This window comes from Pogona vitticeps, chromosome 6 (genome assembly GCF_051106095.1).
Source record: "Pogona vitticeps strain Pit_001003342236 chromosome 6, PviZW2.1, whole genome shotgun sequence".
Lineage (NCBI taxonomy): Eukaryota > Metazoa > Chordata > Lepidosauria > Squamata > Agamidae > Pogona > Pogona vitticeps.
In genome coordinates, this window is record NC_135788.1 from 87,662,314 (window position 1) to 87,686,288 (window position 23,975).

Genomic DNA, 23,975 nt, shown 5'->3' on the forward strand with positions numbered 1-23,975 from the left:
TTTCATTTTCAGGGAAATTTAAGTGGCATTGCTGCTTATAACTAGAAGGAGGTTAATGTGTATAGATCATGTGGCTTAATGCCAAATGTTTAATTTAGATTTTTTTCAAGCTTCTGAATCTAAATTTTTTTGTGTACTTGTTACTGATTTTTGAAGTCCTAATGTCTGGAGGACATCATATTGAGGAAGGCTGGTTTAAATTTTATTTAACTATTTGCAGTCAAATGTGAGATGCAGTAGGCCATGATTGCCTTCAGAAGAAGCTTGTGGGAAATAATGTTTTAGTCTATGGGATTTATTCATAATGTTTGCACGTAATAGATGGGCTTATGTTCCAGAGGTCCATATCCACTGTTTTTAACTTTCAGGATCTCATGTTTTCAAACACCCAGTAAACAAGTGAAATATTTGTGGAACAAATTGTGGTTCCAGGATCTGTTGTTATATCTTGTGTGAAAATGATATAGTCAGAAAGACTAGAAAGTAAACTTCAGTATATTCTTAGTAAGAATTTACTCCATTTTGTTTGTCCTTAGAATTCAAACAGAAAGAAATGACTATGGCAGTGAAACAGACTTATATGGACTTGTGTCTAACATTTTGGAAGAACAAGAAAAATCACAGACATATTTTGCTGAAGGGTTAGTATGTTACTGAACATAGGATAGTGATTTCCTGCAAACATGCACATGGACAGCGCATATACTATATATAACCTTTTTTCTATTGCTCTTGTTCTATTAAGGTAGAGGTGAGGAATCTTTGGACTTTTGGATGTTTATCAGTTCTGTCAAACGCAGCCCACTGATACTACATTCTGGGAGTGGTAATACAAAACATCTAGAGCAGTGGTTCACAAACTTTTTGAACTTGCAGCTCCCTTGACTCACTGGCCAGTGGCCATGGCTCCCCAGTATGGTAGAACTGCCATATGTACGGGATCAGTGCCTGTGATTTCACTTATCCACTGCTTGAAAAAAATAAAAGAAAAATAATAATTAAAAAACCCCAAGGTGTATTACTAGAACTGGCCACTAGCTGGAACCAGAGACAGCTATATTCATTACGGCAGAGGTCCCCAACTCCCGGTCCACAGTCGCAGGACCGGGCCGCATGCACTCCTCCCACGCACACCCACATGTACACATGGCCTGCACACACGGGTGCCCCGCCCCATCCACAAGTGTGCACGGGCATGCCTCGCTCACCTGTGCATACACGCGAGCGCATGTGTGCCACAGACCCCATCCCTCCAACTGGTCTGTGGTTCGGAAAAGATTGGGGACCACTGCATTATGGGAAACATCCTCATGGCCAGCTTTGGGAAAAAAGAAGGTGCATTTTTTTTGTGGGGAGCAGGAGCACGGAAAGTTCCCTTTCGAACAGGAGGGCAGGAAACCCAATCCTTCAGCAAGATTGGGCCAGGGTTCCTTCTCTGCACCACACTGGAACATCAGAAAAAGTGATGTAGTATACTGCAGATGAGTGGGGAAGGAGGAAAGGATTCCCTGACGTCCCCAGGTTGGTTTCACAGTGCCCCATGGAGCCACAGCACACAGTTTGGGAACCACTGATCTAGAAGATCAAACATTCCCCACTACACAATGCCCCACTACACATCTGCAGTGGTTGACCTATTCACTTTTTGCTTCTCTTACCACAAAGAAAGTGTTTTACAGCATATTAATCTGCAAATTAATTTTTCATACTTTTGGCATGGACTTTAAACATTGTATTACACATCATTCAGAAGTTTATATACATTATCACCATCTATATTATTATCAGAAATGTGCCAACTATATATGGCCCTTCCCTTGTGTGGTTGGAACTACAGTAGTTTAAGAAATTTCTAATCTAAATGACAGCAATAGCTCTGATAGCTTATTAGCAGTAGAAGATAAAAAATGTAAAATAAGATCAAAGCCAATTAAGGAAATGTACAAATGTTTGTGTTTTATTGTAGGTCATGCTCCTCCAATTTAAAATCTGTGTGGCCTGTCAATACAGCCAGATTTATAGAACAGCCTGATTTGATGTCAGAAGCTAAGAGGCCAATAGATGGAGCCATCCCTCAGCAAGCTTTTTATGGCGGAGAAACAATGCCAGTGCCTGAAAAGCAATATTTGCCCACAAGTGCTGTAACTTTGCAACATAAAGTGGATGACCTTTACAGTGGGCTCACTAACATAGACCTTGATGAACAATGGTTCTACCCCTGCAGGAATGATCATGTCAGCTGTTACAATATTCAGACTAATGAGAATGCCAAAACACCACAATTTCAAGACTATTCGTATGTGAAAACATGCTTTTCCCCACAAACAAGTTTTCTGGAAGCAGTAAAAGAATCGGGAGGAGATATTTATGCTACTTATGGAAAAGATAAAGTGAGTCCTAAGGGACATGATGCACAAATCCACCAAAAGAAAGCTGAGATGTTTCTTTCACAATTTAATAGATATGGTGAAAATACTGATTATTGTAGATACCTTGATTATTGTTATCCCAATAAAGTGAAGCATAATAAAAATACAAATTACATTGCCCAGGAGAGTAAAAAATTACCAACTGGAACACCTGAATTACCAGCCTTAGATACAGATAATTATAGCAAACTTTATCAAAATAAACCACCTATCCAAAAGAAAATGGAAGATATCACTTCAGAACAGCAGAATTTTATATTTCAAAAAACTACAGGACTCATGCCAGAAAAACCATTTGTGAGTGAAAATTCATTTACCCCTGACTTGACTTCAAAATCCGATTTTGTCCTCAAATCTCACAGTGCAGTAGCAGGGAGCGGTGATTTTGCAGGTGCGACAGAAAATTCAGAGTATTTCAAATCACTGAATATTTTATCAACAAACCTAGTAACTACTTCATCGTGCACAAATATAAGGCCAACATGGATCAACATACAAACTAAAAACAGTTCATCCACTCCTATTCGCAATCAAGGCACCTTGGTAAAGTTGAATAATAATTTATCTACTGGATCAAAAAGTTCCACTCAGTCTTATGACTTTCCTCAGTTGTCATCCACAAATGTAACTTTGAACAATAATTTGTTACTCCAGAAATACTGCCAAGACCCCCCAACAGTGTTTTCCAGTTTTGATTTCAATGACAGCAGTGCTGCAGACAGAGTTCAGTCTACCAGTCATACAGAAGGACTGAACAAGATAGGGGAGGAAGGCCTCTTTGAATCCATGATTGACAAAAAAATTAAGCCATCAAATGGTTTTTGTGATAACTATCCACAGCAATATGGGATCACTGAAAATGTGAGCAAGCACGGTTTTCAGGTTAAGCCACAGAATGGGCATTATGAAGCAGAGGAAGGGCAAAAACCAGATGGATTGTCACAGAATACCTATCAAGATTTACTAGAGTCTCAAGGTCATTTCAGTAGCCACAGGCAGGGGAGTGGAGACAATAATATTGTCAGTAATCGTGTGAATCGCACTCAGGCTTCTTGTTTTTCAAACAATTTCATGATGGGTGATTTGAGGCATAGTCCAAGTGTCCCCCAGTTTAGTTCAAACAGACTGCCTTTGAAATCTACCCATGCTTTTGGACATTCTGTAATTCCCCTGATGGAATCCTATGATTTGTTCTCCTTTGATGATTTAAGCCACTTGTATCCTTATTTTAATGATATGATGTATGGAGACAATTGTTTCACAGGCTTCATGCCAACATTTGGATTTCAAAGACCAGTGAAAACTCGGAGTGGATCAGCTAGTGAGCTTCATATTAGATTAGAGGAATGTTATGAACAATGGAGAGCTTTGGAAAAAGAACGGAAAAAGGTAAGAAAGAATTCTGTACTGTATATTGAAAGCAAGTACTGTACATTAGAAAGATTATTGTTAACATTATGTTATACTGTCAGCTCTAAAATTTCTGCCATACTCAATTGGGGCCACAAAACAGAAACCAGGATGAGACTTGTTAAATATGAGCAAGGTAGGGTCACCATAATCTTGTATGCATTTTACTGGAAGTAAGCACCATTGAACTCAGTAAGGCTTAGCTCTGGAAAGGCATGTGTAAGATTATACTGTTTATCTCCAACATAAATTACAAATAATAATTCTTCTTTGCTGTCAAATAGTTTTCTTCTTTGCTTTTCGTTATGCAAGTGAGTGACAGCTATTCCTTTCTATGGGAAGGAATAAAGCATTGCTCCTGGGAACAGTTGCCATGTCATTTGCTTTTCTCTCAGTTGTTGGGTTGTCTTAGCACCACTAAAATGAACACCACAGGAGGTTACAAACATACAGTGGTCTTCCAGTACAATCATGGTGGAAAATATTGGCATCCTTGCAGTTCTGTTAGAAAATGCAACTCTCCTCTCAGAAAATTGTTGCAGTTGCAAATGTCTTGGTACCCACATTTATTTATTTATTTATTTGATTTATATCTCACTCATCTGGTCGGATTGACCACTCTGAGCGGCTTCCATAACAATATACAATAAAGCATTAAAAATTATTACAAATAAACAACACCACATATAATAAAACAAAAAATAAATAGAAAGAAAAAGAAAATTAAGTATTGACAGGAGGGAAGGCCTGAACATATAACCATGTTTTTAGCTGATTCTTGAATGTGCCCAGCGTAGGGGCCACACGAATCGCTGGAGGAAGGTTGTTCCAGAGGCGAGGAGCCACCGCCGAGAAGGCCCGATTTCGTGTTCTTTCCTTCCGGGCCTCCCTCGGTGTTAGGCTCCTCAGCCTCACCTCCTGGCTCGTGCGGGTGATCCGGGTAGATCTAGGTGTTCATTTCTTTGGTTCGCATTGGAACAACACAAAAAAACTAGAGAAGAAAAGTAAAATCTGATACAATCCCACACAGAAACCCAAAAACGCACTGGCCAAAAATATTTACACCCTTAATACAGTGGTGCCTCACATAGCGACGATAATCCATTCCAAAACAATCGTCACTATACGAACAAAAAAGCCCATAGGAACACATTAAAACACATGTGAAAATCCTCCATATAGCCACCATTTTCACTGCCCGGTAAGCAAGGAAAGGGCGCGAAAACACAGCAGGCGGCCATTTTCTTTACCCGGAAGCCATTTTGGAGCCGCTGATCAGCTGTTGGAAAAACATCGTTATGCGATAATCGGTAAGCGAAACACTTACCGATCATTGCAGAGCGATGTTTTACCATTTAAAACATCGTTATGTGATCACAAAAACGATCGCAAAAACTCAATCGCTATGCGGATTTGTCGTTAAACGGGGCGCTCGTTAAGCGAGGCACCACTGTATTTGGTAGTACTCCCTTTGGAAAAAATAACTGAAATCAGTCGCTTTCTGTAACCATGAATGAGTTTCTTACATCTCTCTACTGGAATTTTGGATCACTCTTCTTTTGCAAACTGCTCCAGGGCCTTCAGATTTGAAGGATGCCTTCTCCCAACTGCTGTTTGGAGATCTCTCCATAGGTGTTCTATGGGATTCAGATCTGGACTCATTGCTGGTCATTTCAGAACTCTCCAGGGCTTTGTATGTAACTATTTCTTAGTGCTTTTTGAAGTGTGTTTCGGGTCATTGTCCTGCTGGAAGACTCATAACCTTTGGTGGAGACAAAGCTTTCTGACATTGGCCATTACGTTGTGTCCCAAAATTCTCTGGTAATCATCAGATTTCATGATACTGTTCACATAAGGCATCCAGTGCCACAAGCAGCAGAGCAACCCCAAAACATCTTTGAACCATGTTTGACTGTAGGGACTATGTTCTTTTCTTTGAATGCCTCATTTCTTTTTCTGTAAACAGTGCCATGTTATCCTTGACTAAAAAGCTCTACTTTTGTCTCATCTGTCCACAGTACGTTCTCCCAGAAGGAATGTGGTTTTCTCGCATAAGTTTTGGCATACTCTAGTCTTGCTTTTTCATTCCTTTGTGTCAGTAGTGGTGTCCTCCTGAGTCTCCTACAATAATGTCCCTTTTCATTCAGATGGTGACGAATAGTGCGAGCTGACACTGTTGTACCCCCTGTGTTCCCAGCTTGAGGTTGGGAAGTTAATCTGGGTTCTGTATCCACTATTCAAACAACCCTTTGTTGTAATTTTTCAGTAATTTTACTCTTCTGTCCATGTCCAGGGAGGTTAGCTACAGTGCCACGGGCTGTAAATCTCTTGATGATATTGTGCACAGTGGACACAGGAACATTAAGATCACTGAAGATGGACTTGTAGCCTTGAGATTGTCAATGTTTTTCCACAATTTTTTCCTCAGATCCACAGACAACTCTTTACACTTCATTCTTTTCTCCATGCTTAGTATCACACACAACACAAAGGTTGAGTCAACTTTTCTCCATCCTAACTGGTTACAAGTGTGATTACTATATTGCCCACACCTCTTACTTGCGACAGGTGTATCTACAAATTAAAGGAACATCACATTCTTGAAAAGCAGTTATTTCTTACAATTTAGACAGGGTGCCAGTAATTTTGGCCAGTGTATTTTTAGGTTTCTGTGTGAGATTGTATCAGATTTGACTGTTCTCTTTTGTGTGTGTGTGTGTTCCAACGCAAACCAAAGAAATGAACAGGTGAGTACTAAAACATGTGCAACTGCAACAATTTTCTGAGAGAAGGGTTGCATTTTCTGACAGAATTGCAAGGGTGCCAATATTTTTGGCCATGACTGTAGTCCTCCTTCTGCACTATGCCCTTCATGACAGGCATTTTGATACCATTATTTAGATCCAATTTGTGTCTCACGGATATAGAAGAACACTAGGAAACAGTATGTGAAAAATTAGGAACATGGGAATATGCCTTCTACAGAATTAGACTATCCATATGGCTCAGTATTCTTTGCTTTGAGTGGTTGTGTATTGGGGGATTGAGACAGGAGTCTTTCCTGAGTCGAACCCTGAGTGGAGGTACCAAAATACTAGACATTTGCATACAATTCATTTGCTATGCCTCTTTTTATGGCCTTGCTGAAATAACGTATCTCAGAGAAAATAATGGCAATGTCTCATATGAAGTGAATACACAGGATCATTTAGATGTTTCTATCTTTTACTATATGTAGTGTATCATAGCTCAATCACACAGTTATGCTTAAGAAGTGTTTTTTGTTGTTGCCTGTCTGATAATTCTTACATTTGGATAGCACTTCTGTCAGTTCAGCTAGACAGTTTACAGACAATACAATAAAAACATGTGCACAGCAATATACACACTATTACAAAATAAAATATAATAGTTCTCTTTGTCTCTGAATGAGAGTCACTGAAAAGTTGCATTTAAGATACTGACCCTATTTATTTTACCTTTTACTTTTGCTTCTTGCCTCTCATTAGCAGTTTTAAGTGTTTCTTCCCAAATCCATCTTTTAACTTCAGTAATTGTCTTTTTGCATTCTCCCTGATATCTAATAGAAATGGACAAGAATAGCCAGTTTGGTGGTTTATGACAGTTTATTGGACGAACAGGTGAGTAGCACTTCCCAGTCTTGCCTCCTCTGGCAGGTGCCCACTCAAGAAGCAGTACCCAGAGGAGGCAGGGCAAAGAAGCCAGACCGTTGCCTTTGAGTGGGTGCCTGCTGGAGGAGGCGGGGCTTTGAACACCTGTTTGGCTGATAAACTGCTGAATCGATGTTTTGTGCCCATCTCTAATATCTGCAGTTTCAACCTACAGTTCCTCTGGTTCAGTTGAGTTTAGTAATGCAAATCTGTTTAAATTCATCAGAAATGTTGTCTAAATTATATTTTGGCACTAGGATTCTTTTAGTTCTCTTCTTGAGCTTTACTCTAATGTTTGATATTAACAGTTCATGATCAGTACCACAGTCTACTTCTAGTCGTGTTACAGCAGAGAGGATATACCTTCTCTATCTCCTGTAGTGTATTAGATTTCTGTATTGGCCATCTGGTGAATTCCATGTTTACTGTTAGGTTGCTTGAAGCATGTATTTGTGATAAACAGATGGTTGGCTTCACAGACCTCTATGAGTCATTCTTCTGCTTTGCTTCTGACCTCTAGGTCAAATTTTGCAACAGTGTTTGGTTCTGCTTTGTTTCCTACTTTTGTGTTCCTGTCACCTATAATTATAAGCATATTTTATTTTCAAGTGTTATCAAATTTTTCCTGGATGCTTGCACAAAAGCTTTCAGTTTCATCTTCTTCAGTATCTGTATTTGGAGTATAGACATGAATGACGGTTATATTCATATGTTTTTCTGGAATTCTGATGGATATTATTCAGCCAGACATTATATTATTGCCCCTAATTGCCTGTGCTACGTCTTGCTTCAGTATTAGAGTCACTCCATTGCCTTTGAGTTTGTCATTTCCATTTGTGGTTTTCTATGGGAAAATGTCAGGTTCTAGATCTATGGGAAGGAGACATTGGAGAATGGTTTAATTCCTTTCTCAGTCCAGTCCAGGCAGGAGTGAATCTAGAAGAGCATAACAGTCATGCTCCACAAGCTCCTCCCAGTTTTCCTCTGCCTTTGCCCAGAATAGGCCTTACTTCTTGCTTTTTTCTTTTTTCTCACTTCTCTGAGTAAAAAGATCTCCCCTTCCATTTTTGCCAAGTAGATGGATCTTAGTCTGATGTTTCAACAGTGAACATTCTGCCTGTAGTGGAGTCTAGCCTTCTGACTCTCTGACATACACAAGTCCACTCACCATATTAAGGTGTGTGTCCAAGAAAAGGAGGGAAAGTATTCTTATAGTAATAATGTTTATGTTTACCATGCTGTGAGGTATAAACATATTTTATAAAATTAAGTAATAATATCTGATAATCAAACTTCAAAGCTACTTAGATTTACAACCCTTCATATTGTTTAAGTTATTGGAAGACAGTTGTATACAGTGGTGCCTCGCTTAACGAGTGAATTCGCATAACGATGTGTTATTTTAGAAAATAATATGCACCGTATAACGATGTTTCCTATGGGCGATTTTCACTTAGCGAAGTTTGGGACCATGCTTCGCATAACGAATGCGATTTAGGTCCCCTGCTTCACTTAACGATGTTTATTTTTTCAATTTAAAAAGTGTCTTAGAAAGGTCAAAAACGGTTCTAATTGCTTGGATTCGTTAGAGGACCCCCTAAGTCATGTGCAAACCTGATTTGGCTTTGATCTGACTTTTCGTTAATTTATGGTGAATTTTTTTTTCGGCCCATAGGAACCAATGGACCTGTCAAAATCTGACAGCTCCATGCTTTCCTGTGGGGGAGAAAACAATTCACCATAAATTAACGAAAGGTCAGATCAAAGGTCAGATCAGACTTAGCGGGTCCTCTAACGAACCCAAGCATTTAGAACAGTTGCTGAGTCTTCGTTAATTTTTTGTGAATTTTTTCTTCCCCCATAGAAAACAATGGAGCTGTCAGATTTTGACAGCTGTCAAAAGTTGGGGGAAAAAATTCACCATAAATTAACGAAAAGTCAGATCAAAGCCAAATTAACTTTTGCATCCGTTTTAGAGGGTGCAGAAGCTAATCCAAGCATTTAAAACCATTTTTGATCCTTTTAGGTAAAGGTAAAGGTTCCCCTTGACAATTTTTGTCCAGTCGTGTTCAACTCTAGGGGGGGTGCTCATCCCCGTTTCCAAGCCATAGAGCCAGCGTTTTGTCCAAAGACAATCTTCCGTGGTCACATGGCCAGTGCGACTTAGACACGGAACGCTGTTACCTTCCCACCGAGGTGGCCCCTATTTATCTACTTTGCATTTGCATGCTTTTGAACCGCTAGGTTGGCGGGAGCTGGGACAAGCGACGGGAGCTCACTCCATCGCATGGATTCGATCTTACGACTGCTTGGTCTTCTGACCCTGCAGCACAGGCTTCTGCGGTTTAGTCCGCAGCGCCACCACGTCCCTTTTGACCCTTTTATGACACACTTAAATTTGCAAAAATTGACTTCGCAAAGCCATTGAAATGCATTGAGTCAGCTTCAATACATTCCAATGGAGGAAACATTGTATCATTTAACGATGTTTCCTATGGGTTTTTTTCACTTAAGGACGGCAATCCGTGCCTATTGGAACGGATTAACCGGTTTCCAATGCATTCCTATGGGAAATGGTGTTTCACATAACGATGTTTCACATAACGTTTTTTTTTTTGAACCAATTAAAATCGTTATGCGAGGCACCACTGTAGTTGGATAGAACGTACTACTTCTGCTGAAACAAATAAAACAGCCAGTTTTCTAGCTCTGTGGGTTGAAGTGCCTGGCTGCAGAACTAGAGGCCAGAAATCCAAATCTACACTGTGCTTCCCAGGAGAAGAGCCAATATCAGGTAGAACTTGTGTGGCTTATGGGGTTAAATGCTTTTCTACCTGTGTGGCCTTGGTCAAGGTGCATGGTCCCAGTGCACCATCAGGACAGATTTATAAATTACTACTAAATCCTGAGTGCTTTATAACTAGAACACCCTGATACAATTGCTATAGATTGAAATTTAACAGGATGGCATAATAATTATTCGTCCAAATTGTATAATTTTGTTTCATTTCTTTCAACTTAAAGACAAAAATGATGGATACCTTCAGTCCAATATAATGGCTGAAATTACAGTTACACAAAAGCTGAAACTTAGTGATGAATTGCATAAAATAAGAAATCATTGTAGACATTACCTGTTGCTTGCTGATTTACACGACTTAGTATGTAACAGATAAAATCTATAGAAATTTATTAATTTATAACAATTCAGTGCTAAAAATTACACCTTCTGTGTAACTGCACAGCAGGATTTTGGCTAATTATCTTGGTTTTTTTCACTATATCAAAATCCCATGCCCTATATAGCCATCTGTTTATGATAGGTACTGGTGTAGTCTCAGATTTTTAGTTTAAATTGTTCTAGTTATAGAACTCCATAAGCATATACTTTTGTTTTGCTAGTAAACAAGTTCATAAATACAATGAAACAGGAAAATCGGGAAGTCATGTTGAATTTCATAATCTAACGTTGTTAGCTGTTATTAGTTTCACCAAAAAGCATTCCCAATTAAATGTGACCATCTCTGCATTATTTTTGATGCTTTCAAAAATTTAATGAATTATTCTTATATCTTAATTATTCTGACTGGGGTTATCAACCTTAAGGAGTTATCCCTGTTTGATATATTTAAGGGAAATGTGTGCTCCATATTGGTTGAATCAACAGTATTTGTCATCACAGCCCTTTATAGACTTCATCGTTTAAACGTTAATACTACTCTGCATACATAGCTACAGGACTGGAGACTCCTGGCTGTCAATTGGTACTTTTTCCATTAAACCCAAGGTTCTAGCCCCTAGCTGTTGCTCTCCCAGTCTCTCTAGTTTTAGCAAGAAGTTGGTGCTCGCTCTTCTATAAGAAGCCATAAATTTAGTTCCAGAATCTCAGTATAATTTAAGCTTCTGCTCATACTATTTTACAATATTGAAGAAAGTTGTCTTCTTAGCTAATTTGCCTTAAAATGTCAATGACCTTGAGAAACCTGGGGGAAAATCACTGAGCAACAGAATGTTTCAGACATTTTGCAGGATAACATCACCTTTGAGACCACTGACCTCCTGGAAAGTATTTGGTCCTAGAATTGCAAGCTGCACTGCAGGAGCTTTGGGTTACTGCAGCTATGTCCATATTCACTGGTTATAGCAATATCATTTGCATCCTAGAAGAGAGAACACAGCTTTGTATCATGATAAAAATAATTTATCATCTTAACATGTCAGATTTCTGTGTTTTTTCAGACTGAATCAGCTCTTGCAAAGAATTACCCTGGGAAGAAGGTGTCCAGTACTAACAATACTCCAATTCCAAGGCTGACATCAAATCCATCCCGAGTTGATCGTTTAATTGTGGATCAGTTGCGAGAACAAGCCAGAGTAAGTTATTTAAATGTCACCTTGTTTTGACTGTTTTTTTTTTTAATTCTTTCCCAGTCCAAATATTTATTAAATGTTCCTCAGATTAGCACAAGCTTGTTTCTGTAATCTGTCTCTCCTGGTTATCTGGACTCTGACTGTAGAATAAGCTTTTCTCATTTCCCACATTTAGCAAGTTAGTTTGCTTTACTATGTGATTGGTCATTCAGAAATGAATTTTTTAATCTGATTGCTTAGGCACACAGCTCTTGGAATTATATTGGTAGAGAATCAGCATGCTTTTTGCTTTAAATGCAAAGTTGGCCTCTCAGGTAGTTTGACGCATAGACTAGTTTTTTTAATTCCCTAATATATAATCTTAGTATTTCGATGTTATTTTAATAATATTATAACATTACCCTATTGTTAGAACAAGGATGGTCTTCTTGACCATCTCAGCTAACGTGCCATGATCAATCGGATTTTCCATCCTGGGGACCCCAACGGTACCTTCCATAACGATAGCAGAAGTGTTGAGTAGCATGTCCAAAGCTGGCCATTTCACATCTGTTCTTGACTAGTTCCACACATTTCTTCTTGTCTCAAATATGAAATTTTTTTTAAGATAGAACAGTTAAATGAGATAAAAGAAGAACATGGGGAAAATACACACAAGAAAAAGGAAATGAGAGCAAAGAGCCAAAACTGTACATTATACGTACATGGACTGCTTGGCATACTGGGTATTGGGGAGCACTGTATTGCAGTGGTTTCCTTTCTCTGTTACATTCTGCCCAGAAAGGGATGCTCAGAGATCACTCTTTGTCCCAAAGGTATCTGGTGTTTTGTTTTCCACAGAAATCTATCCTGTTTCCCATGTTGCTCAATATCTATGAAGCTGCTGGCAAAGATCATTTGAAGTTTTGGAGTGATATGTCACCAATATGTAAATTATACCTAACTCTTTCTCCTTGTCACCTGATAGCAAGGAAACAGTGAGAGGGTTCAGAAGTTGTTTGGGGGATGTGATAAGGATTGGCAACAGAGTGGACAAGCAGAAATTAAACCCTGACAGGCTGGAGGGATACTAGTCAAGAGAAAGTCTAGCTTGGGAATTGAAATTCAATTTGTTCTGGAAGGGATTGCACTCTTAAAATAGGAGTCTGGAAATACTCATTGCCTGTCTACGCTTCCTGTACTTTCATGTGGTAGTAATGGTGAAGAGTGCTTTTGCACTAGCCCAGTTGTGATCTTTTCTCTATACTGTATACCTAAAATGGCAACAGTTGCCTGTCCCTTAGGATCAAGCTAGATAAGCTGATCAACTCCACATTTAGGAGTGGTGCACCTGGAGTGATAAAATATATCTGATTGTCCTAGCATCAACTTTTCTCATTCTGAATTTAACAAATTACCGTATTTTCCAGCATATAAGATGACTTTTTTGCCCTGAAAAATATGCCTCCAAGTGGGAGGGGTAGTCTTATACGTCGAGTGCACTTCAGTTGGGATAGACATAGCTGCCCATAGTGGCCTTCCGATGCTTGCCCAGTACCCATAGTAGCCTCCTGATGCCCGCCCACCTAATTCTACATACCGTCCAGTATCATGCGGTGTCCAGCGCGGCCGCGGCGAGCATCAGCAGCGAGACAGGGGTACCAGCCTTTTTGGCGTGACTGGCCCGTTCTGCTTGGTGGGAAGCAGAGGCGCTCCGGCCCACCCCTTGTCTATGCAGAGCTCACACATGCGCACTTGCGCACTAGTGCTGGTCACAGGGAGATGCAGGGGCAGGCCGGAGGCGCTGCGGTCGTGCTGCGGCCGTACAATGGTGACAATGAATAGCACCTTTTATTTGGTGTGTGGAAGGTGTGCGGAAGAGGGGGTAGTCTTATACGGTGAGTATATAACAAACTCTATATTTTGAGTGGAAATGTTGGGGGGGGTCGTCTTATATGCTCAGTCGTTTTATACACCGGCAAATACTGTAGTTTATTTTTTGTTAGTGATTGTTAAGTTTGATTGCTGAAGCACAAAGTTCTGAAAAAACTGAATTGTCAAAGGGAAAACATGCTATCACTTCTTAATTGTTAGTTCATCATTTTTATAATTTAGCCTTAGTTTCATTGCACGTTGATTACTTACACTCTACGTGAGGAAAGGACGACAGACCTTTTGGTACACATGATATCAAGATCGTGTTAATCTAATACTAAGAAATATCAGTGCTTGCCAGTTGTGTTCCATGCCAGGCTCAAGGTGTTGGTTTTAACTTCTGAAGTGCCAAATGACAGAAACCTGCCCATATAAGGGATTGCTTGTCCTGTTACAAATCTTAAGATCTCAAGAATACCATTGCCTATGGAGTGCTGTGTGGCACACAAATGAGAAAAAGCTTTCTTGGACTTCCAGATTATGGAATGCATTCCCTAGCTGCAAACAGTTCACACACTCACTGCTTTTAGGAAGAGTGAAGAAGACTCATCTTTTAAAACTGGCTTTTTAAAATTATGCAACAATTACCGTTTTTGTGATAATTTTAATAGCTTAATTAATGTGGTATTTTAATGGCTTTATAGTATAATCTGTTTTTGATTGCTTTCATTTTGATTAGTGACCTTGAGTGCTATTCTAGTGGAAAGGTGGAAAGGAAATTTCACAAACAACATGATTCATCTACTATAATAAAGTCTTTTTGTTGTACTCCAGCCACATTCATATGTTGTTCCAGTGTAAACTAGAGATGCTTCCTTGGTTTAGAAATGTATAGCTTTGCTGGGATTATCATGCAGTGATTTTCTCATATGAGAGGGAGAAACTAATTAATGAGTACATTGGAAGTTATTGCGTTGGCAATTACAGGCCCAAATCCTCTTACCTAATTACACTAGTTTAGGAAGAACAGCATAACTTTTGGAGGTAAATTACCCCATGTTAAGAAATCTACCATATACATCAGTTGCATACTGAGTTGCATGTCTCAGTGTGCAACTAATAACGTCTACTGTGATTTCTTAAGTTGGGTCAAGTTATTTCCAGCAAAGTCTATCTGCAAAGTCATGCAAAAGGATTTCAGCCATAGCTTGCCTACCCTTCTTACATTGCCACTAATTATATGATTTAAAAAATACTGTTTTGAGTTTCTGTGTGTTGTAAAGAAGTAACTGATAATATGAATAGTGAAATTAACTAAAGTTAATGGTGGCTGCTGTTAAAAAATATACATTAGGCCTGTTCAGTATAGCTTTTCTCCTTGGTTACTGAGAAACTAATCCCATCTATGCCATTTTTATGAACTGTTTTGAATCTGGCCTTAAAGGGATAGCATAGGCTGTTTGAAAAACATAAATCTAGTATCTGTGTTAGGCCCACAGAAAATTTTATATGTTACTGTACATACCATCTTTATGGTAACAGATTGATACTGGACCTTCTCAGGGATGACAGTATTTCACAGAAGCCTTTGGTAGAACCAACTATTTTTGGCAGAAAGAGAGTAACTGAAAGAGTTTGAAAACTGCTGCTGCCCTTTAATATTCCTAGGTTGTGACTCTGCTGGGGAAGATGGAAAGACTTCGGAGTTCTCCTCTTCATGCTAATATTTCTACAGCCCTTGATAAGCACTTGGAAGCAATTCACATTGTGCAGTCCCGTAGGAAGGATGAAATTGTCAATGCTTCACATCGGCAAAGACAAGGAGCTCCTCGGTGTCAAGATGATAGAGGTGCATTTTCCTTTTTATATTTGCTCTTCTAAAAGTTGCCCATTAGCAGTAACAAATCAATTTCCTTTTATTTATTTTGAGTTACTTTGTTCAAAGAAAACCATTATGTATTGAATTAGTTTGCAGTAGAGATGGGCATGAACCAAACTACAGACCAGAAAAACTGATGAATCAGGCTAGTTCATGGTTCGGTTCATGAACTGGTTCACGGATCTTGTTTTACCAACACAAAAGAAAGCACCAAACATTTTCCCCTTCAACGCCTGCCTGCCCACCCCTTTTGCCTCCCTACCTAGTCATGCTGCTGCCACCATCCTCAGAGACAACAGGCCATTATTCTTCCCAGAGCAGGGACTGCTGCCTCTGCACATCTGCCTGGTAGCCAGCTGATAGGTGGGTGCATGCTTAGAAGCATCTGCTCAGCTCCTGTAAGCTGGGTCTGCTGCCTCTTATGAGCTGGACAGCGGGCGCATGCACCAGAGGACTGGCTTCCCTTACCTGTCTGTTGCCATTGATGTTGCATTTAACATTAGAGATAAAACAATTGCAGCAGGACAAGGCAGGGAGGCGACAAGGGCAGTGGGAAAGGGGTGGGCAGGTGGGTGGCAGAAGAGGAGGAGACAGAAGAAGGTAGGCGGGCCCCAGGCACAAACTGGAAAAATGAGCCACAAACTGGTTAATTTTTCTTGGGGCTCGTGGTTTGTTGGCCACAAACTGCAAGCCATCATGAACCATTGGTTTTCCAGTTTGTGCCCATCTCTAATAAATTTCTAAATTAGTGTAGGATTCAGGACTTTTCTAAGACCTCTCTTGGCACAGATGATTTGAAAACTGTAACTCAAACAAAAGCCTTGCTGTACCAATAAATAAAATATTGTAGGTAGTATGTACCACCTCTGACTGTGAAATGACTATATCGTCACAAACCTTTGCTGGCATTTCAGGGGTTTTATGACAGTGCTAATGCTGGTGCAAGATTTAGAATTGGGAATGCTAAATCACTTACCATAATAATTTCAGTCAGAATGATTTTCATCTGGAATTAAAGACCTAACACATAGTGGATATTACATAATGTAGTCACAAATATAATTCCTCTTTCTAATCTATATTTTGAAACTGTTGTTGCTGACAGACTGGTTAGTTAAACACATTCATATTATGTGAAATGACAGCTCAAACTCCTTTAAAGGACAAGAAAACCCATTCTAAAACCACAAATCTCTTCAGCACTCATAGTAATAAAGAAGCCCTTGGGAATACTTGCGTCTTGGATCCAGTAGAATTTTTTTGAATTTCATCATCCATAATAGATGCTTATCCTGTATTAAATAAGTATCATTGATTGCTTAGTCTGTTAATTTGATGGGTTACAGAAACATTTGACTGACATGTTTAATACAGTTGACTAGCTCAAAGAATATTAGAAGATAATTATAAAATTCCTCTTTGAAGAAGTTTAGTGTGGATTCTGCTTTTTTGAGGTCATTCTTACCAGCGTAATTTAGAGCTCTGCAGGACTTGGAAAGTAGCACTTGTTTGTGAGGATGTAGTGGGTTGAGGTGGGGTATTAGTAATGTCATGCGTTGATGATGATATAGATGAGAGTTCAGAAAGATTATAGAGAGGCTAGAAGATGGAGAATAGATTCCAATATTTTTCAGTATATAGATGTAATGGATAGGGCTAAAAAAGAATTTATAGAAATATGGTCAATAAATGAAGCAGGTGGAAGTAAAATAGGAGTGTTATGGGATACTATGAAAGTAGTTATGAGAGGAATTACCATAAGGGAATCATGCAGAATAAAAAAATTGAGAGAAGAAAATATATAAAAAAGAGAAGAAGCATTAAAATATTTAGAAAGCAAATCTTTTATAGATAGAGACAATAAGAAACGACTAGAGATTTAAGCTAAAAGGAAAGAGTTAGAAAGCATAGAGTTAGAAAAGGTTCAGAGGGATTTGATATACTCGAAGTGAATTTTTTTTAGTATAGTAATAAAAATTCAAAGCTTTTAGACAGAGTATCTCAAACTAAAAGATAAAAAATACAGTTGGAGTGATTAGAGATACAACAATTGCAGCCTGATGAAAGAAAAATTAGTAATATTACAAGAATTTTATCAAAATTTATATAAAGGAAATATATCGAAAGAAGATATAAGTTAGATTAAAGAAAATGTAAAGAGTAAACTATTAATAGTGTTATTTTTAATTGTTACTCACAGCTCAGATATTTTGCTGTTCGACACTGCATCCATTCTGGTAGGGATTGCTCTTGCATAAGTGTCAGTGACATTAGGATAAAACATAAATGTAATGTGTCAAATAGTAGTGATTGAGCACATAAAAGTTGGGAATCTTTTTCTCCATTTCAGATGTTTTTGCTCTTGCATTGGCGATTAAAGAAATGTGCATAGCAACACGGAAAGCTCGTACTATACTGTGGTGTGCTCTGCAGATGACGTTGCCAAAAACAACCACAACATCTGGATCAGCTGAGGTGGAGAAAGCTTTACAAGAGCTAGTCCAATCTGAAGATAAGACTTATGATCACATAAACAGCAGTAACCCTGTGCTCCAGAGAGGAGAAATAAAAAAACACTGAGAAAAATAAATGAAAACAAGATATCAGTATACTATCACATTATAGAAAATATTGTGAATGAACTTTTAAAATTTATTTTGGAAATGAAATATACAGAAACACAGTTCAACAACTGATGAATAACTGTTAGCACAAGTTGCGAAGTCTTGTCTGTTAACAGCTGCCAGAATCAATACATTGATGAGGCTGATCAAATGTGTTAGGTAAAATAAATCAGAATATTTTAAAATGCTAAAGTAGAACATAAATCCATTCTGCAATGCAGGCATATGCAATGAGAATTTTGCCTGTATGGTAAATTCTTTTAGATTACATTGGGAAATGTTTTCAAATAATGAATTTGAATTACAGTCATGCACTATTGTGTGCAGTCTATTAAGACAAGTTTTGATGGGGGGGAGTTATTGACAATGAATACATAGAAACAGGAAGAAGACAGCTGAATATACCCAGTATGAAAGTTTAGAAAATGAAAATATTTAAAAATACTTATTTATGGATTTGAAATCTTAATTTAAATGCAAGTAAAGAAATTGACCAGATTTTCTCAAATTAGTGATATTATTTTAAAGCCATTATCCAACCATGCATATTTGGGAATATTTTAAAAAAAGCTTCCAAAATCATTTGTACTTAGTATTTTAAATAATATCAATAAAATATTGCCTGTTTCAAAGAATTTAAATGTAAGTAAATTTACATTTATCTGAGTCTTTAGCAGTTGCATTGCAACTGAAATAATGAATATTATTTTAATACCCTTGGCTTATTACTTTTAAAGGAGGGTATCAAAAAGTTATGAAGTGCACTTCCTTTCAGGTTACTCTTTAGCCAGTTTGGTTTGAGATTGTTTGGTGTATATTTTGTTTTTTTCACTTTGCTTCGGCATACTTTAGCACTGTTGGATGCTTGGTTTTTTTCTTAATATCTATTAATATATTTTTATTGGACATGGGTAATTTATTAAATTAGCATGTTATTATGTGGCTTAGGAGATCTGGGGTTTTAACAATCTAGCATAAAGATAAACTATAATGTCTGGATAAAATTTACTGAACTGCCTTTGGCTAGGTGCACAGATATTTTAAGTATCTGTATTCGTCCAGCTTTTAGAAATGCTGGTATGCTAAGAAGTGTAATCAAACCACATAAATTGCCTTTAGATGATGTAAGAAACTGATTGAGATTGCAGGAAATGTAGGGGACCATTTTGATCATTGAAATGACTTTCTTTGCTGCCAAAATAAACTACATATGACAGCACAGTCATACCACCACCATAGTAGCCACTGCACAAAGATGGGTTGAGTTTTGACATTGATATGTTACATGTTGTAAAAATAAACATTGTACTAACTTTACTCTCTTAATAAACTGACTTTTGTTGCAAAAAAGAGGGTCTGGTATCATTTCTAGATGTATATATTGCTTTTTGGAGATAAAGCTCTTGGCATCTACAGCATTGTTGAGCATGCTAGAAAGCAGAGAAAAGTTGTTTCTTCTGGTAATCTCTCCTAGTTGTGATTCCAAGTGAGAAACAGATATCCCAATAATCATTTTATCCCTATACCATGTTAAAGTGAGGATGTAGTGGACAAAATCTCAATGTGAACAGTCCTAGTGAGGTGAACTAATAATAATAAAGGCATGTTGATCCTTTTACATAGTCCAAAAACAAGTGCTGGTGATACCTTTTCCTGATCACTAAAATCTCTCACACAGATAGATGCCAGCTTTCAAGTCTTGCAGTACTAAATAGTCCCAAAAATCACAGCTAGCTGTAGCCACTCTTTTTTTTGGAACCAGTTCTAAAATGGAAGCTGAAGCACTGTAGTTCAGTGTGTCAGGTTTCACCCCAAACAATATGAATTAAGTCCTAAGTAGAGAAGCAGCTGCTTGTCACGCAGCACCTCTGCCTTATAGTAAAGCACAGAGGTACACAAAAACATGGTAAACAAGCTTGGGCTAAAATTTAGGATGTGATCTGACAGGCATTTGTTCCATTGCTGCTGGGACAATCTGGTTGACTCTTTTTTTCTGTCAATTAGATGACATAATTGCTGGAGTGAACCAGCTCACCCTTGGAGCATTCCTACCTGCAACTTTCTGGATTCCTGTCAGGGACTACTTGTTCTTCTTCGTGGCCTCTGAAATCACACTAATGGGTTAATCTGCGCGTGCGCAGATGGTCTCGGAATATTCTAGAGCTTAAAGTAACACTTTTGGCTCCGCCCCCCCAGGACCTCATGGTCCGCCCGCCCTAACAGTTACCTCAGTTCCATTTTTTCCGCTGCTGCAGTTAGGTCTCCTAGCTAGAGCTCCGTGAATTTGTGGAATTTATTTGAAGATTTTTCTTCGTTTGGCTCCGTCTTCACACCAGTACTTCAGGGAAGTACAATACTTGTTTTTGGAGGGGAGGTGTTTTTCTTTGGACTCTGTTTGCCTTTTTTCCCTTCCCTCCATTCCCCCCAGATCCTTTTCCCGCCTTTTTTTTGTATGGCCTCCAAGGCCCCTCGATCCCCCAAGGTCACTTTTAAAAGCTGTGCGGCCTGTGGGAAGAAAATCCCTTCCACGGACGGTCACCGTTTGTGTTTATTTTGCCTTGGAGAGTCGCACGTTCCTCAATCCTGTCGACATTGCGAAAGTTTTACCAAGCAGGGGTTGAGACTTAGAGAATAGCGCCTACGCGCAGCTCTTTGGGAGAAATCGTTGCGACCTCCAGATATGGCGGCAACTGCTTTAGCCATGGACCCCGACCCTTTACCGGACTTAAAATCCAAGGGGAAGGCTAAAGCTTCTAAAGGCAAAGCCAAGGCTAAACCGCCGCCCAAACCATCGAAAGCCGAGGTTCTGGCCTCGCCACCCCCTCCGCCTCCGCCCTCGCCTCCACGGGCCACTCCTATTCTACTGCCACCAACGTCTCCATCGTTGCCGGTGCTGACCCCACAGTCTCCTATTGAAATCCCTTCCCAGGGTTCCTCGCCGCCATCTTCTCCTTCTCCGCAGGTTCCATTTCCACCTACACCGATGCTACCTTCGTCTCCTAGAAAGAAGAAAGCGAAGACCAAGCATTTGGTACCATCTGCTGGCGATTCCCGGTCTCCGAGACAATCGGGACCAAAGGTCTCCCCCCATGGGGCTCGACATTCTCGCCCCAAAACCACTAAGAGGCATGCGTTACCAGAGGAAACACCGCCTCTAAAGCTCTCCAAGAGCTACCTTAAAAAATGGAGAAAGCAGATGCAAAAGCTATACGATCCGCGCCTCCTGTATAGCCTCGCTACTTGCGACTTGTCTTCCGACTCCTCTCCGTCCTCGTCGGACTCTTCAGACGAATTCTCCTCGCCCCCGGTATCGCCCTCTCCAAATACTGGCAAGAAGAGACACCGCTCGGTACCGGGCGATCCTCCGGTACCGAAGAAAACAAAACACGGCGATCCACCCAGCTTTCCGATGCCGCCTCGCACGTCGATACCGATGAATGGCGACTCATCTCACCCGATCCCCCGGGACAGTATCGTACCTTCTGGTACCGAACCCACCGGTACTGCGCCGCCTCGCAAACAGAAGCTGTCTAGCCCGTCTATACCGCAACCGAAGAAGAAACATCGTCACCTTTCGTCTGATTCTGACTCATTTCATTTGGATCTAATTGGTACCGACCGAGACTCCGATACCGATGAGGCTCCCGATACCGGGAACATCAATCCTCAGGATATCAATGCTCCGCAGGGTCATGGTACCGACCCCCTCGGGAATGTGACCATAAGAAGCGCCCTCCCGGCCCTCCGATACCGAGACATCCGGTACCGCAGATGGCACAACCTGTCTATCCCGAAGGCTCAGATGATTCCGATACCGATTTCAGCTTCTCCGACGCTTCAGCACAATGATAATACCCCTGACTCGGGGATCATTGACAAACATCCCGTCTCACCGGCGGCGGATTTTCCTTCCTATTCCCAGATGGTCCATCGGATCGCCACCACTCTCGAACTCCCTGTAGAAAGGCCTCCTGAGATGTCTTCGGACAAGGTTTACGGGGATATCGATGAGGACCAGAACTTGCCAATGCGGCTGTCCTTTATTCCATCCCTACTGAGAACTCTCAAGCAGCATTGGGACAAACCATGTTCCGACCCCCAAATGTCTCAGAGGGTGGAAAACCTGTACCGCATTCAAGGCTCTGAGCTGGACTTCCTGATCAAACACCCCCCTCCCAATTCCCTTATAGTGGATGTGGCTCAGTCTAACTTGTGGCCTTCCTCGGCTGCTACGCCTAATAATAAGGACGGCAGAAAGATGGACATCTTCGGACGTCGGTCCTACGCCTTTGCTTCTTTGGTAATCAGGGCCGCCAACTACGTGGCAGCCATGGCGGCATGCCACCAACACTTGTGGAACAGGGCATTGCCTTCTTTGCAAGCTGCACCTGATGAACTTCAGCCTAGGGGTCTCTCTTTACATCAGGAAGCCATGCAGCTTATACGTCAGGAGCGGATTTCCTTAAGACATATCCTGGATGCGGTGTCACGTAACTTGCTGACCAGTATCGCCATGCGGCGTCAAGCCTGGCTGAAGTCTGCGGCCATTTCTGACGATGCTAAGGCTCGCATCTTAGATCTTCCCTTTGATGGATCGGGACTATTTGACCCTAAGACTGACGAGATTCTCAAGGGTCTCCATGAAGCGAAGAAAGCAGCCAGGGCTTACGTCCCACAACCGTACTATAGACCGCGTTACCCCTGGAAACGCCAGGTCCCTGTAACCTCTTCCCAGTCCAGGAAGGTCTGTCCTGCCAAGCAGAAGTACTACGCTGCTCAGACTAGCTACACCACTAGACATGACCAACGACAAAGGACACGCTCCGCCTATAAAAAGCCTGACCGTAAATCCAATCAGGGACTTTGACTCCTTTTGCACCACTTTCGTCTCTTCTTGCACCACCCGCTTGTCACCCTTCCTAGCAAATTGGTTGCTCATTACTTCCGACAAATGGGTACTTTCCATCATAGCCAATGGCTATGCCACAGAGTTTTTAGAGAAGCCTCCTCCTCGGCTCGTCTTCACCCAACCCTTCCCTCCTTTAAGGGAGGAAATCAACACTCTCCTCAAAAAGTCAGCCATAACCCAGGTATTTCCAAATCCTTCAGATCCCAGTTTCTTCTCCAGGTATTTCTTAGTTCCAAAAAAGGACGACTCTTTTCGTCCTATTCTGGACCTCAGACGCCTCAACAAGTTCATAGCCTATCGTCGTTTCAAGATGGTGACTTTGGAGAGAATTCTTCCGCTTCTTCAACAAGGCGACTGGTTCGTGGTGATAGACCTCAGCGATGCCTATTTTCATATAAACATCAGGCAGGACCATCGCCGTTTCTTGCGTTTTTCGCTGGGACCAAAATGCTACGAATTCTCCGCTCTGCCTTTTGGACTTTCCACCGCGTCACGAGTCTTTACGAAATGTATGGTGCCAGTGGCAGCGTTCCTTCGGGCAAAGGGAATCGCCGTTTTTCCATACATAGACGACTGGCTTTTGGTGGCGCACTCCAAACATCAAGCCGAGCAGCACACCATCACCATTCTCCGTCTCCTCAGAACTCTAGGTCTCAATGTAAATTACAGGAAGTCGGTCCTCATTCCCTCGCCAGCTGCATTGTACATCGGCGCTATACTGGATGCTCGGGTCGCAAGAGCCTTCATGCCCCTAGAAAGGGCCGAGAAAATTGCTGCTCTTGTCAAGCGGTTTCGACCACAGGGTCGGGTAACGGCGCATCTCGCTCA

The 23,975-nt window shown here is 40.5% G+C and overlaps 1 protein-coding gene across 2 annotated transcripts in view; it reads left to right on the forward strand.

The window, feature by feature from the left end:
- MEIOC (meiosis specific with coiled-coil domain) overlaps positions 1-19,588 on the forward strand; it is a 31,392-nt gene extending 11,804 nt beyond the window's left edge. For both annotated transcript variants that reach the window (XM_078377798.1, XM_020798011.3), the window contains exons 4-8: positions 537-641; positions 1,967-3,818; positions 11,750-11,884; positions 15,404-15,584; positions 17,965-19,588. In XM_078377798.1, coding sequence (XP_078233924.1) covers positions 537-641; positions 1,967-3,818; positions 11,750-11,884; positions 15,404-15,584; positions 17,965-18,194 — 2,503 coding nt within the window. In that variant the 3' untranslated portion in view covers positions 18,195-19,588. The remainder of the gene's footprint in view (positions 1-536; positions 642-1,966; positions 3,819-11,749; positions 11,885-15,403; positions 15,585-17,964) is intronic.
- The last annotated feature ends 4,387 nt before the right edge of the window (positions 19,589-23,975 follow it).